General features: G+C 43.1%; 1 protein-coding gene across 1 annotated transcript in view; it reads right to left on the bottom strand.

The window, feature by feature from the left end:
* AGO1 (argonaute RISC component 1) overlaps positions 1–13,027 on the bottom strand; it is a 63,141-nt gene that overhangs the window by 31,859 nt on the left and 18,255 nt on the right. The window contains exons 12-18 of the mRNA XM_081818091.1: positions 12,232–12,416; positions 5,547–5,706; positions 5,271–5,361; positions 4,015–4,209; positions 1,780–1,914; positions 1,131–1,232; positions 233–432 (exon numbers count right to left, since the gene is read on the bottom strand). Coding sequence (XP_081674217.1) covers positions 233–432; positions 1,131–1,232; positions 1,780–1,914; positions 4,015–4,209; positions 5,271–5,361; positions 5,547–5,706; positions 12,232–12,416 — 1,068 coding nt within the window. The remainder of the gene's footprint in view (positions 1–232; positions 433–1,130; positions 1,233–1,779; positions 1,915–4,014; positions 4,210–5,270; positions 5,362–5,546; positions 5,707–12,231; positions 12,417–13,027) is intronic.

The raw sequence follows: 13,027 nt of genomic DNA, 5'->3' as shown, positions 1-13,027 counted from the left end.
AGCAAAAATGAAAGAAGTCCTTCCTGGTGCACTGAGCTGCTGCTAATTCATTCCCCCATCCAGAGTACCAATTCCCATACCAACTTAAGAGAAAGTCCCAACCCAGATTTGGGCAGATGAGCCCAAGGATATCATACTGTACAATATTCATTTCCTTCCGCCCAAGGAAAGTTGAGAGGATCTGTACCAGAAGCTGAAGCAAAAGGGAAGCCAGCTTGATCCCAGGCCTCACCTGTCATGCTCCTTGTCCACTAGGTGGTATCGTGCCCGGAAAGCCACCAGGCGGGCATAGTAGGCAGGTGCTGGGATAGAGACGGAGCGTGTGCATCGTACATAAGTGTGGCACAGCTGGTACGTCAAGATCTGGAGCTCATCCGCTGTGAAACGGTTGTCATCCCAAAGGACATAGTAATGGGATGGTCGGCTGGTGCCCTGGGAAGATAGGAAGATGAGGGGGCCCCAAGCTGGGCAGAAGGGATGGCCATTGCTAAGGAACAGGATCACTGTTAAGAGTGTGGTTGGGGGGACTCCTGGGTGGCTCAGTCGGTTAAGCGTCTGCCTTCGGCTCGGGTCATGATCCCAGGGTTCTGGGATCAAGTCCCACATCGGGCTCCCTGCTCAGTGGGGGAGTCTGCTTCTCCCTCTGCTTGCTACTCCCCCTGCTTGTGCTGTCTCTCTCTGGCAAATAAATAAAATCTTAAAAAAAAAAAAATGTCGTTTGGGGTGCCTGGGTTGCTCAGTTAAGCGTCTGCCTTCAGTTCAGGTCATGATCTCAGGGTCCTGGGATCGAGTGCTGCTTCTTCTCCATCTCCCTCTGCTGCCCCCTGCTTGTGCTCTTTCACTCTCTCTCTCAAATAAATAAAATCTTAAATAAAAAAAAAGTGTGGTTGGGTTGGAAGACCCACCCACGAAAAGGCAAACACAAAGCCACCTATGCCATAAAACACCCTTGTTATGGGCAATCCTGCCTAAGATGTTCAAAATGTACTTCTGTTCAAGTATGCTAAGGGCTTATTAAGAGAAAAATTCTTTTCTGAATGCCCTCAGTGACAACTGATATATTTTAAAGGCAGTGGGAATAATCAACTCATCTTTGACCCATTGGAAAGCCCTGGACATAGCCCAGCTACCTGGATGCCTGCGTGGCTGCACAGATAGAAGTCGAACTCAAATGGGTGGGTGATGTTGGTGTCCACAGTTGTCCCAGCTGGGATGTTACCACTCTTCCCAATCTGTATAGAGACAAAGACAAACAAGATCCCAAGATCTGCCTGGCCCTAAGTAGGGCCCCAACTCAATTCTACTCTGACTCCACCAGAATCTCAAAAGTAAAGCAGAAGTTGCTGTTCCCAGAGGGTACCAGATCTTGAAATAATGCGCTTCTACTGTCACACAAACCTGTGGTTAAGTGCTGATTTCACTATTCATTAGCTGTGTGACCTTAGTGAGTCGTTTAAGATTTCTGAGGTTAAACTGGAGGTAATAATAGTACCTACCTCACAGGGCTGCTGTGAGGAAGACACCTTGTACAGTGCCTGACATATAAGAGAAGTTCAATAAGTAGTTGTTCCCTTTCCCTTCTCTGGAGCTGGTCTATATGGGGGCCTATAGGCCAGGGAGCTAGGAGGAGGGAGAGGAAGTACAAGAGCTGGGGGAAGGGGTTAGGGAGGACAGACAAACCAAGGACTAAATCCCCAGATTTATCTCAAGGGCTTCTTCCATATCAAGAGAAGGGAGATAGGATGAGGATAAGGGTGGCTTCCTCAATCTCTCACTCACTCGCTCATTCTTGTCAGCACAAAAAAGGCGGGTATGATGGCGTTTCTGCACCACAATATAAGTGATCCCAGGCTGGTAGTCCTTTTCCAGTTTGATGCAGGCATCACGGATGGCCAACAGCTCATAGTGGAGGATCTAGGCACAGGGTGAGGAGGGAGACAAAGAGAAATAGCTCCTCTTGAGTCACATCTTTGTCAACTAAGAGGTTGCTGTTTGTAATACGGCTTTTTGCTCAGTCTCCCTTTATAAACAGACACCCAACCATTACAGATGACACAGCCTTTCTGTCCAAATCAGCCTTATACTCAGTTCACATATGTTGCTATAAAACCTTGGCCAGGAGGCTTGGCATCAGCAGAGAGCACTCACCTGGTTCCTATGCATAAAGAGACCTAATATCAAGACACAGAACCAAAGCACATAGACTTCACTAAAATCACAATGCCCAAAGTAAGGTCAATCTCAGGATCAGGAGGATAACAGGAATTCCCCTGTGAGCTCCAAAAGCAGAGAGTGTTGAGACCACCAGAGAAGAGCACACAGTTCAGGAATTGGTACAGTGGGAGTAGATGAATTCAGTCCTACAAAGAAGTAGGATTATAAGAATATGGACTAGCTAATGAAGGACCCACAAGTAACCATATGCAATGGTTGCCTTGTGGTCTTAGAAGTCAGATATAAGGAATCAAAACTGTATGGTAGAAATACATAGAATGGAAATCAATTAGAACTAGTTTATTTATTTATTTATAAAGATTTCATTTATTTGTCAGAGAGAGAGAGCACACAAGTAGGGAGAGTGGCAGGCAGAAAGGAGAAGCAGACTCCCCGCTGAGCAGGGAGCTCGATGTGGGGCTCGATCCCAGTACCCTGGGATCATGACCTGAGCTGAAGGCAGACGCTTAACCAACTGAGCCACCCAGGTGCTCCTAGAACTAGATTTAAACCCAAGCTTTATCTAGTTGTATTCCTGTAAGCAAGCTACTTAGCCCTTCTAAGTCTCATTTTCTCCACATCTACTAAAGTTACTAGTAAGACCAGCCTCACAAAACTGTTGTGAAAAGTTTAACAGATTAAGTAAAAGCACAGAAAACCTAGTAGGGGCTTAATAACTGCTGATTGCTTTGCTAATAAGCAGTTTGAATTTTAACCCAAGACTATGTGAAGCCACTAGACATTCCTGAACAGAGAAATGATAGGATAAATTTGTCTGCTGTTTTAGGGAACACTGGATGACTTAGAGAAAACTGACCATAAACTCGAATCAGACCAATTTGTCTGAATCCCAGTTCCATGACTGCTTAGCTTGGTTGACACTGAAGAAATCATTTAACATTTCCAAGCCTCCTCATCTGTCAAATGCGATAATTATTATTTCATAGGGTTATTCTAAGCATTAAATAGAACATATATGAAGTGCTTACCACAATTCATAGTACATAAGAAATACCCAATAAATGACACTTATATTAATATTAAATGGTAGTCAAGGAAACCAGTTCATTATATATTCTAAACAACAGAAATATGAAGGCTTGGCAGGGACAAAGAATAGGAGGAACATTTCTGAAGGAAGGTCAACAGCAGTTCTCAAAGTGTGGCCTCCAGACCATCACCTACCTAGGAACTTGTCAACTACAAACTCTAGGGGCACCTGGGCTGCTGAGTCAGCTAAGCATCTGCCTTTGGCTCAGGTCATGACCCCAGGCCCTGGGATCGAGTCCCACGTCAGGCTCCCTGCTCGGCGGGGGCCTGCTTCTCCCTCTCCCTTTGTCCCTCCCCCCACTCATGCTGTCTCTCTGTCTGTCTCTCTCAAATTAATAAATAAAATCTTAAAAAAGAAAAAAAAAAAGAACTACAAATTCTAGGGACCATCCTAGACTAGATGAATCAGCACTTCTTAGAGCCCTGTAAACTGCTGTAACAAGCCCTTCAGGTGATCTTGATGCATGCTAAAGTTTTGCGAACTACTAGTCTAAAGAATCAGTCTTCAACATGAACCAACTAGTAAATATGCACTGAGGCTCTTCTGTCACAAGAAAGGTCTATAGATGCTGTGCACACCATCCTCAGTTGAGATCTCTGCTCCTAAGCCTACCGCCATTTATAGCAAAGCTCTCAAAGAAGTGCCACCTCCCAATGCCAATAGCTTTAAAAAAGGGAGCAGTACTCTCTGTACCCATTAGGCCCTCTGGCCCCAATGTGAAGGTTTTCTCCACCTACTTTGGACCCTACCTGGGGGAGCTGGCCTTCAGGAACCCCATCTCGGTAGAAGATGATGCGGGTAGGCTTGAAGCGGGTAGACTTGTAGAACTGGATGAGCAGCTCACGCACCATGTAGGATAAGTCTTCAATGATCTCCTGCCGGGGTCGCTGCACTCGCACAGTAGCACAGTAACGGCTGGGGTGGGCATCCATACTGCCTACTACCTAACAGTCAAAGAGGCAGGATCAGCCTCCAGAATCTCCACCCTCCCAACACTGTTAGGACGTAGATTTGGGGAAGCTTCTTAGCAAGAAAACTATGCAAACGAGTTAGTAGGGTTTGGGATTCAATGTGTCCTGGTTTCAATCTCTATCATGCATGCAGAAGTTATTTAATCCATCTGATCTTTTTCCTCCTCTCAAATAGGTAAGAATGCCACCTGCTTGCAGTGCTGCTCGGATACATATAAAACACCTTGCATAGGACCTAGCTCACAGTAAGTGCTTGGTAAGTTCAATTTTCTTACCCCTTGCAGGAAGGCATGTGAAGGTTTGGCACTACTAGCTCAAAGAGCCACAGGTTAGTCCTTTTCTCAATTCAAGTACTAATCTATCCAGAAACCATAGTGAAGAGTGTTCCTGCAGGAGGTAGGAGTAACATCATTTTCAAAGGGCACAGTGGCCAGAGCCTAGGACGGATGGCCACAAGGAAAACAAGCGTAAGCATTTCCCCACATTTACTGTGCTTAGCCCAGTCTGCCTAGAGAAATGTGAGGGTTGAGGAAAGAGAAGTGGGAAGAAGGCCTGATCCTTCTAGCAATTCGGAAGCCTCTAGGGACAGGGAGCAGAGAAGTCAGGAGAGGGACTGGAAAGACATTTAATCTACTAGACGGATCAGGGGTAGGGATGGGGAAGAGGAAAGGACAGTCCCAGCAACTAAGTAACCACCTTCAAAAGGATTTCAGAGAAGAGACATGGTCTTTCCCATATCCCAAAAGTGGGCATGGAGAGAGAGAGAGAAATTTGAACACAGAGCAAGAGTGATGGAGACTGGGCAAAGTCTCTGGCCACCACCTACACTCTCACTGCTCTCTCTGAAAAATAGATACCATACAGAGTTAGTTTTATGAAGATATCAAGGGAGTGGTTAATGGGGATGATCAGCTGAAAAAAAAAGTTCTTACGAAGGGTCAAGCGTCAGAGCTGAGAAAAGGAGATTATATGTAGTCTTCGGTGCTCAGAGCTAAAATGAGAACCTTAAGAAGAAGCTGGAGAGTATCACTCACTGCTGTGATAGAAGGTTTTTTCCCATCCCCTGCTGGGGGGTGTGTAACATCTGCTCCCAGGAATATCACTGGCTGTTGAAAGACGGCAGAGCTAAACAAAGAAGAGAAAACAAATGGTGAGGAGTTGGGTCTTCTCTTCCTGGCACCATCTAGTACCCATTCTGGTCATCTCTCCCCTTGTGTCTGATTCACTCTGCCTGGCCAGAGTCCTGTCGTTTTGTCAATCCCCGACATGGTACCTTGCTTGACAGGGCAAGTGGGCAATAGAGTTCATACCGCTGGTGTGGAACTAGGATGTTGTTAATGCCACCAAGTTTGACATTGATCTTCAGGCAGAGATTGGACAGAGTCTGAGGCGAGGTCTTGACCACATTCTTCACTTGCACACACTGTGTAGCCATTCCCAAGAGCGTATCTCCAACACGTTTCACTTCAGCTATAAGCAGGGAGAGATGTAATTAGTGCATTCAACGAATATTTACTGAATGCTGATTAGATGTCAGGCAGGATACGAGGTGGTAAGAACACAATGGTAACTAGAAACATAGGGTCCCTAATCATAGTGGTTACCGTCTAGTGACTAATCTTAAAAGTCATGAAAAGTACAACAATGATAAATGCTACAACAGAAAACTTCATGAAGATATGAGAGCTTTTAATAGGGGGTAATAACCCAGCCAGGAATGGACTAAATAATGATAGAAATGAAACCCAAAGCTTTCATTAGAAGAGAGGCGGAGTTGGGAGAGAGCATTCCAGACAGAGGGAACAGCATCAAAAATGCACTCTGATAGGAAATATGTTTGAGAAACTGAAAGGCCAAAGTAACTAAAAGGAGAGCAAAGGAACCATGGTGTGAGAGAAAGAATGTGGTCATCGGACTGATCCTGCAAGAAGTGAAGGTAGCTTGTACTAAGAAGACAGTTGCTTAGATGGAAAGAAACAAACAGATTCAAGAGATATTTAAGGGACTCAGAGATGATATATGTAAGGGAAAAGAATTTTTATAGTTAACTTCAAGTTTCTAGCTTTTGTAATAAAAGATAGGTCATAAACTGTTCTTGAAACCTTTTGAATTTGAAGTGCTTTTTGGTAATTCCAGTGAGGATGTCAATTCAGCAATGAAAATAGTAGTTGAAAGCTCAAAAGCAGTCTGAAAGGGGATACAAATTTGTTAGATATTTTGTACAGATAGTAATTAAAGGCATGATCTTGATGAGATCATCAAGGAAGAGAACAGGTGAAAGGAGTAGGGCTTAGGCCTGAGTCTTGAGGAACTCCTAAGAAGATGAACAGCTAAGAAGATGAGTCTGCAAAGGAGAAATACCCAGAAAACTAGGAGGAAGACAGTGTTGTATCATGAATACCAAGGGAAGAGAGGGTTTCAAGAAGGAGCAAGTGTTCAACAAAATCAAATGCTAAGAGATCTAGTAAAATAAGGACCAGAAATGTCCTTTGTTTTTCTGTTGTTTTTTTAAGTAGGCTCTACGCCCAGTGTGAAGCCCAGTGTGGGGCTTAAACTCATGACTGTGAGATCAAGAGCTGAGCTGAGATCAAGAGTCAGACACGGGATGCCTGGGTGGCTCAGTCGGTTAAGTGGCTGCCTTCGGCTCAGGTCATGATCCCAGAGTCCTGGGATCTAGTCCCGCATCAGGCTCCCTGCTCAGCGGGGAGCCTGCTTCTCCCTCCGCCTGCCGCTCTCCCTGCTTGTGCTCTGTCTTTCTCTGACAAATAAATAAATAAAAATCTTAAAAAAAAAAAAGAGAGTCAGACACTTAACCGTCTGAGCCACCCAAGCGCCCCCAGAAATGTCCTTTGAATCGATATCAAGGCAAAAAACTAATGTATAGAGGCAAAAACTATTTTGGTGATATAAAGTGCCAAAAAGGAGATGTGAGATCAATGAAGGATTTAGTATGTTTTCAGTGAGAGAGACCTGAACATGTTGAAAAAGCTAAAAGGATCATTTCCACTATCAAGAGAGATGGAGTAGTTAGTGACCAACCAATGCTTCTGCAGATAACATTCAGAAAAGCCAGACAAAATACAGAAATCATCTTTTGAAGGCAAAAGAGAGGTGCTGAGACGAGAACTGAAGGGGCAAAAACACCAGAGAGGAAGAGAATCTCACCAAGGTGAGCTATCTTCTGCAGCTGCTTTTACCCTGGGTACATTTGCTGATTCTAGGTGTGGGCAGGAGGCTGAGATTCTAGGCTTTGCACCAGCAGAGGAACCACTGCCAGGGGACGGAGAAAGCAAGAGTTTCTGGAGGAGACAGACTAATTCTAAATGTGAAAGGTTAAAAACAAACAAACAAAAAAACCACACATTTAAAAAAAAAACATAGGGGTGCCTGGGTGGCTCAGTTGGTTAAGCAAATGCCTTTGCCTCAGGTCATGATCCTGGAGTCCCGGGATGGAGCCCCGCATCAGGCTCCCTGCTCAGTGGGGAGTCTGCTTCTCCCTCTGACCCTCCCCCCTCTCATGCTCGCTCTCTCTCATTCTCTCTCAAATAAATAAATAAAATCTTTAAAAAAAAAAAAAAAGAAAACATAGCTAGCATCTTACGATCTTCGGATTTCTTAAATAGGACACAGAACTTACTAGCCATAAAGAAAAAATGTTACACAAATTGGACTACATTAACATTTTGAATTTCTGTTCAACAAAAGACTCCATTAAGAAAGTAAAAAGGCAAGTCACAAAGCAGAGAATATATGTATAATACACATACATATTAAATGAAGGAATTATAAATCAGTAAGAAATCACCTATAAATTAATCAATAAGAAAAAGGTAGTTAAGGCAATAAAAAGAAAAGGGAAAGACATGAGTAGATACTTTACAAAAGAGCCTAGTGAAATAGCCAACAGACATATAAAAAGATACCCAACTTTATCAATCTTCAGAGAAATCAAATTAAAAGCACGACACAATATCACCAGACACCACAAAAACAGTTAAAATGGAAGAGACAATATCAAGTTTGGTAAGGATATAAAATATCTAGAACTCTCATACACTGCTGGTGGAAGTATAAACTATACACTAAAGTTCCTCCTAGAGGGGCGCCTGGGTGGCTCACTAGGTTAAGCGTCTGCCTCCAACTCAGGTCATGATCCCAGGGGTCCTGGGATCCAGCCCTGCATCAGGCTCCCTGCTCAGCTGGGAGCCTGCTTCACCCTCTGCCTGAGCTCTCTGACAAATAAATAAAATCTTTAAAAATAAATAAATAAATAAATAAATAAAATTCCTCCTAAATACACACCCAGTGGAAATGGGTATATATGTTCAAAGGATATGTACAAGAATGTACACTGAGGCTTTATTTATAACAGTAAAACTGGGAACAACACAAATATGCCCACCGATGGTAGAATGGATAAATACATGTAAATTGTGTTATATTCATCTAATGGAAAAACTGTAACAGACTACGACTAAATAAACATGGTTGAATCTCATAAGCATAATGTTGAGTAAAAGCCAGACACAAAAAAAGTACCTAATAAATGATTCATTTACATAAAGTTCAAAGACTGTCAAAACGAATCTATGGCATTAGAAGCCAAAATAGTGATTACCATTGATGGGGAGCTGTAGTGACTGGCAGCCTGAGGTTGTGGTAATGTTTTGCTCCTAAAACTGGGTACTGGTTATCCTATTGTGACATTCTGTAAAAATTCATTGAACTGAACTCTTAAGCTTTTTTTTTTTTTGAGAGAGAGAGACAGAGACAGTGACAGAGAGCACGAGTGGGGAGGAGAGGGAGAAGCAGGCTCCCCGCTGAGCAGGGAGCCCGACGTGGGGCTCGATCCCAGGACCCCAGGATCATGACCTGAGCCGAAGGCAGACACTTAACCACCCAGGCGCCCCTGAACTCTTAAGATTTCTATATGTATACTACAATAAAAAGTTTACATTAAAAAAAAAAAAAGGATAATTGTATCAATTTAGTGGAGAGGAAGGAATTAAAAATACTAAGGACAGGATGAGATGTGGTACCAGATCAGAACTGGACAAATGTGACACTGTCCTTCTATACTCTAAGGGCAACCACAATGCAACTGGATCTTGCTTTGGTCTCCAAGGAGGGAAGGTGAGGGTCTTTATTTTATTTATTTATTTTTTTAAAGATTTTATTTATTTATTCATGAGAGACAGAGAGAGAGAGAAGCAGAGGGAGAAGCAGGCTCCCAAGGAGCAGAGAGCCCGATGCGGGACTCGATCCCAGGACCCTGGGATCATGACCTGAGCCGAAGGCAGACGCTTAACCGTCCGAGCCACCCAGGCACCCAAGGTGAGGGTCTTTAGAAGAATCTAACTGCTCCTCTTATCTGCTGGCTTAATTCCTAGGCAATTGTTTTCATTGTCCAAGTGGCATATAATCAAGGAACAGAACGTAAGTAGAAGAAACCCAAGGTCCTAATCAAGGCTGGAGAGAGGGATAGCATTACTGAGCCCAGGATGGGGGGAAATTCTCTGAGTAAGCACTGCCTTCCCCCAGCATGCTGTACTATACTATTCCCCAAGTAAACCAATACTGGATTCTCCCCTTAATGGAGAGAACCAGAAATGTGGATAATTACTCAAGGCAGTTCTCCTAATATGTATCCTTATTTTGCATCCAAGGGCTATCAATAAAGGCCCAGAGACATGGACTGGAGATCAACCAACTTCCTTCCACAAGCAATTACTGAGTATCATGTCAGTGGAAGGCTTTACTTTAAGTTTGTATGTGCAGAGGGGAAGAAGGTTTCAGAGCAAAATAAGATCTACTCCATGCTCAAAATAATATCAAGGAAGGTTGTAACTGATCAGCAGCCTGATAAAATTTCCAGAGGTATCCAGAAAGATTTATCCTCTAGGTAGGATGATAAGAGATGGCTTCCAGAAATAAGTACACTTAAATTGAGACTTGACAGATAGAATTTTAAGGGCAACATGGGGGGATAAAAAGAAGAGTATGTAGATATTCTAGAAAAAGGCAGATGATGTAAACAAAGCCAAAGATTAGAAAGCACAGGCAAGAAATGAGCATTTAGGATGCCTGGGTGGCTCAGTCCATTAAGCATCTGCTTTTGGCTCAGGTCATGATCCCAGGGTCCTGGGATCGAGGCCCACATTGGGCTCCCTGCTCTGCGGGAGCCTGCTTCTCCCTCTGCCTCTGCCTCTCTGTCTCTCATGAATAAATAAATAAAATCTTAAAAAAAAAAAGAAGAAAAAATGAGATTTAGAGTATCTACTATGTGCCAGGCACTGTGCTAGATGTTGCTTTTTATATAACTAATTCATGAGGCTCAGAAAGGTTAGGTAATTTGCCTAAATCAGTAAACTGGCATAGCCAGGATTAAAATCCATTTCTATCTAATTCCAGAACAAGTGATCTTCCCAGTATGTGTGGCAAAGGGAACAGTACAAGATAAAGCTGAAAACATTAAACTAAGATCAGGGCCCTGAAAAATTTTTATTTTGTGAATTCATACCAATGAAAGTTTTTTTGGGAGTAGAGTTACAAAAGGTCTCATCCAGTAAATGAAAAACCTTTCTTATACAAGAAAGATTTAAGAAAAAATGTTAGAATTAAGTTGAGAAGTGTGGGTAGAGAGCAGAGAACAGATCTTATGACTGTAAAAAAGATGATGATGGAGATGAAGCAAAGTTAACACTGCCTCCAGAGTTTGGATGAAGGTACCCAGAAGCAATTACAATGCCAAACACAGAAGATGTAAAGAGAAGAGCTTACTGATAAAGAGAGAAGATAAGCTACTAAAGAGATGTCCATCAAAACACATTATAAGAGCAGAGACTACATCTGTTTTATTCACCAATGTATTTATGACCTAGCACAGTGTTTTACACATAGTAGGTGATTAATAAATGCTTATAGAAGGGAGAAAGGTCAAAGGGACAGATGGGAACAGTGGAGAGGTCAAGGGTTGGACCAAGATTTAACAATACATTATAACATATATTAGTAAGAGGTGATGATTTAAGCAACTGAAATAAATGAAAATTTCATTAGAATGTAAAGATAGAGAAGGCAGGGTATAGAAATCTGGAAAATACCAGGCATATCTGGTAATAACAAAAATAATTAAAGAGAGACAGGAGAAAGTCAAGCGAAGAGAAGTGAGAAAGGTCACAGATGGCTCTCTGCAGGGAAAGTTTTGGAGAAAGTTAGAGGTAAGACAGATGAAAGAGGCAAAGTAGTAAGCAGCTGGTGAGGAAGTGGGTCTAGAAAATGTGGAGAACTCATTCAAAAAGTATGATGAAGAAAAACAAGAAACAGGAAGACAAAAGCTAAAGGAGATGGCATGATTGTGGTAATGTACTCTTGGATGGGGAATCTGAACAAGTTTGAGGGTCAAGGGGTATGAAGTCCCAAAAGTGGCAGGATGAGATGGGAACAAGAGCATACGTGGGTTGAACAAGGTAAGAGGAGGGACACCTCTTCTTTTGAAACAGGAGAGGTGCTGGGAAAACAGAGTAAAAGAATTAAGCCAGAGATATATATAATCATCCCTATTCTTAGAAGTGGGAGAGAGAGAAAACTTCTCAGAAAGTCCAAGTCATTCCCAGGCAACAAACCACTTACTGAACCACCACAAATTCTGCTTGAGTGTGCTGCATAATGTCCTGACAGTCAACACACTCCTAGGGATAGTCCAAGGAATCTGGACTGACACATATGTGTATCTGGCTCAGCTTAGCCTGGCATAAAGACCAGCATGCAGAGGACCCCAGTAAATATTACTGGGATGGAGTGTGAGCAGGTAAGCAGGACCTAGGATAACTCAATGGCTCATACAGGCTAATATTTCTCCTTCAAAAGGAATACTGATATTAAGGAAGAACTCTGGCTAGAGCAAAGAACCCACAGAGTCCTCCCTAGGAGCCTCCAGGGAGCTACCCTGAGAAGAGTCCTATCTTCATTATCACTGTCCCCAGAGAACTGTACCATACACTGGCGTCTTCCCTGGCAGGATGACGATAATGAGCTGCAGCCCTGAGTAGGTGTTCTTGAGATGCCGGAACATGGGCTCCACGCTGTCTGCCCCCTGCGCATATTTGCAGAAGCAAGGCTGGCCCTGGATGGGCATCCCTGCATCCTTGGAAATCTTCCGCAGCTGGTCTGTGAAGTTCCTGCAGCACAAGTATGGTCATGACAGGAGGCAGTGAGTCCCACTTTAATACCTCTGAACAAATGCCTCCATCTTAGGTACCTAGCTCTAGGACAGCCACTGAGACATTCGGAGATAAATGAGACATGATCACAGCCAGTATAAAAAAAAACACATTTATAACTGAGTAGGACAAAATCACACTTGCTAAGTATTCAATGGTATAAGCAGAGAGCCAAGGGAGCCCAGAGAAGGGACCTCTGGGAATTCTGAGTCCCCACTTTGTCCCACTCAAGTAGCTGATTTCTGTGCACTAAGTCTGTAGCAGCAGGCAAATGCCCAAGAGAAAGGCCTCTGCTCATATTAAAATAAGCTCCAACAGTGATCAGAGCACAGGAGGTGCTCAGTAAAAATGAGCTCCCTCGTCCCCTACTGATTCTTTGAAGCCTAAGAGCAGATAATTAAACAAGCTTCTTTCCTTTGGCTTTAGGGCTTTACCCTAGGAAAGGAAGAGAAAGTTGGAAGAAATGATACATATGCAGTAGATTTAAAAAATCCAGCTACCTGAGTACAATGACAGACTGAAATAAATAGCAGAAAATTTAACTTGTGAAAATCCTACATTTAGATTAA

This window comes from Leptonychotes weddellii, chromosome 4 (assembly GCF_054177405.1).
Source record: "Leptonychotes weddellii isolate Sample4059 chromosome 4, ASM5417740v2, whole genome shotgun sequence".
NCBI classification, from domain to species: domain Eukaryota; kingdom Metazoa; phylum Chordata; class Mammalia; order Carnivora; family Phocidae; genus Leptonychotes; species Leptonychotes weddellii.
This window is presented reverse-complemented; position numbering and strand designations above follow the sequence as displayed.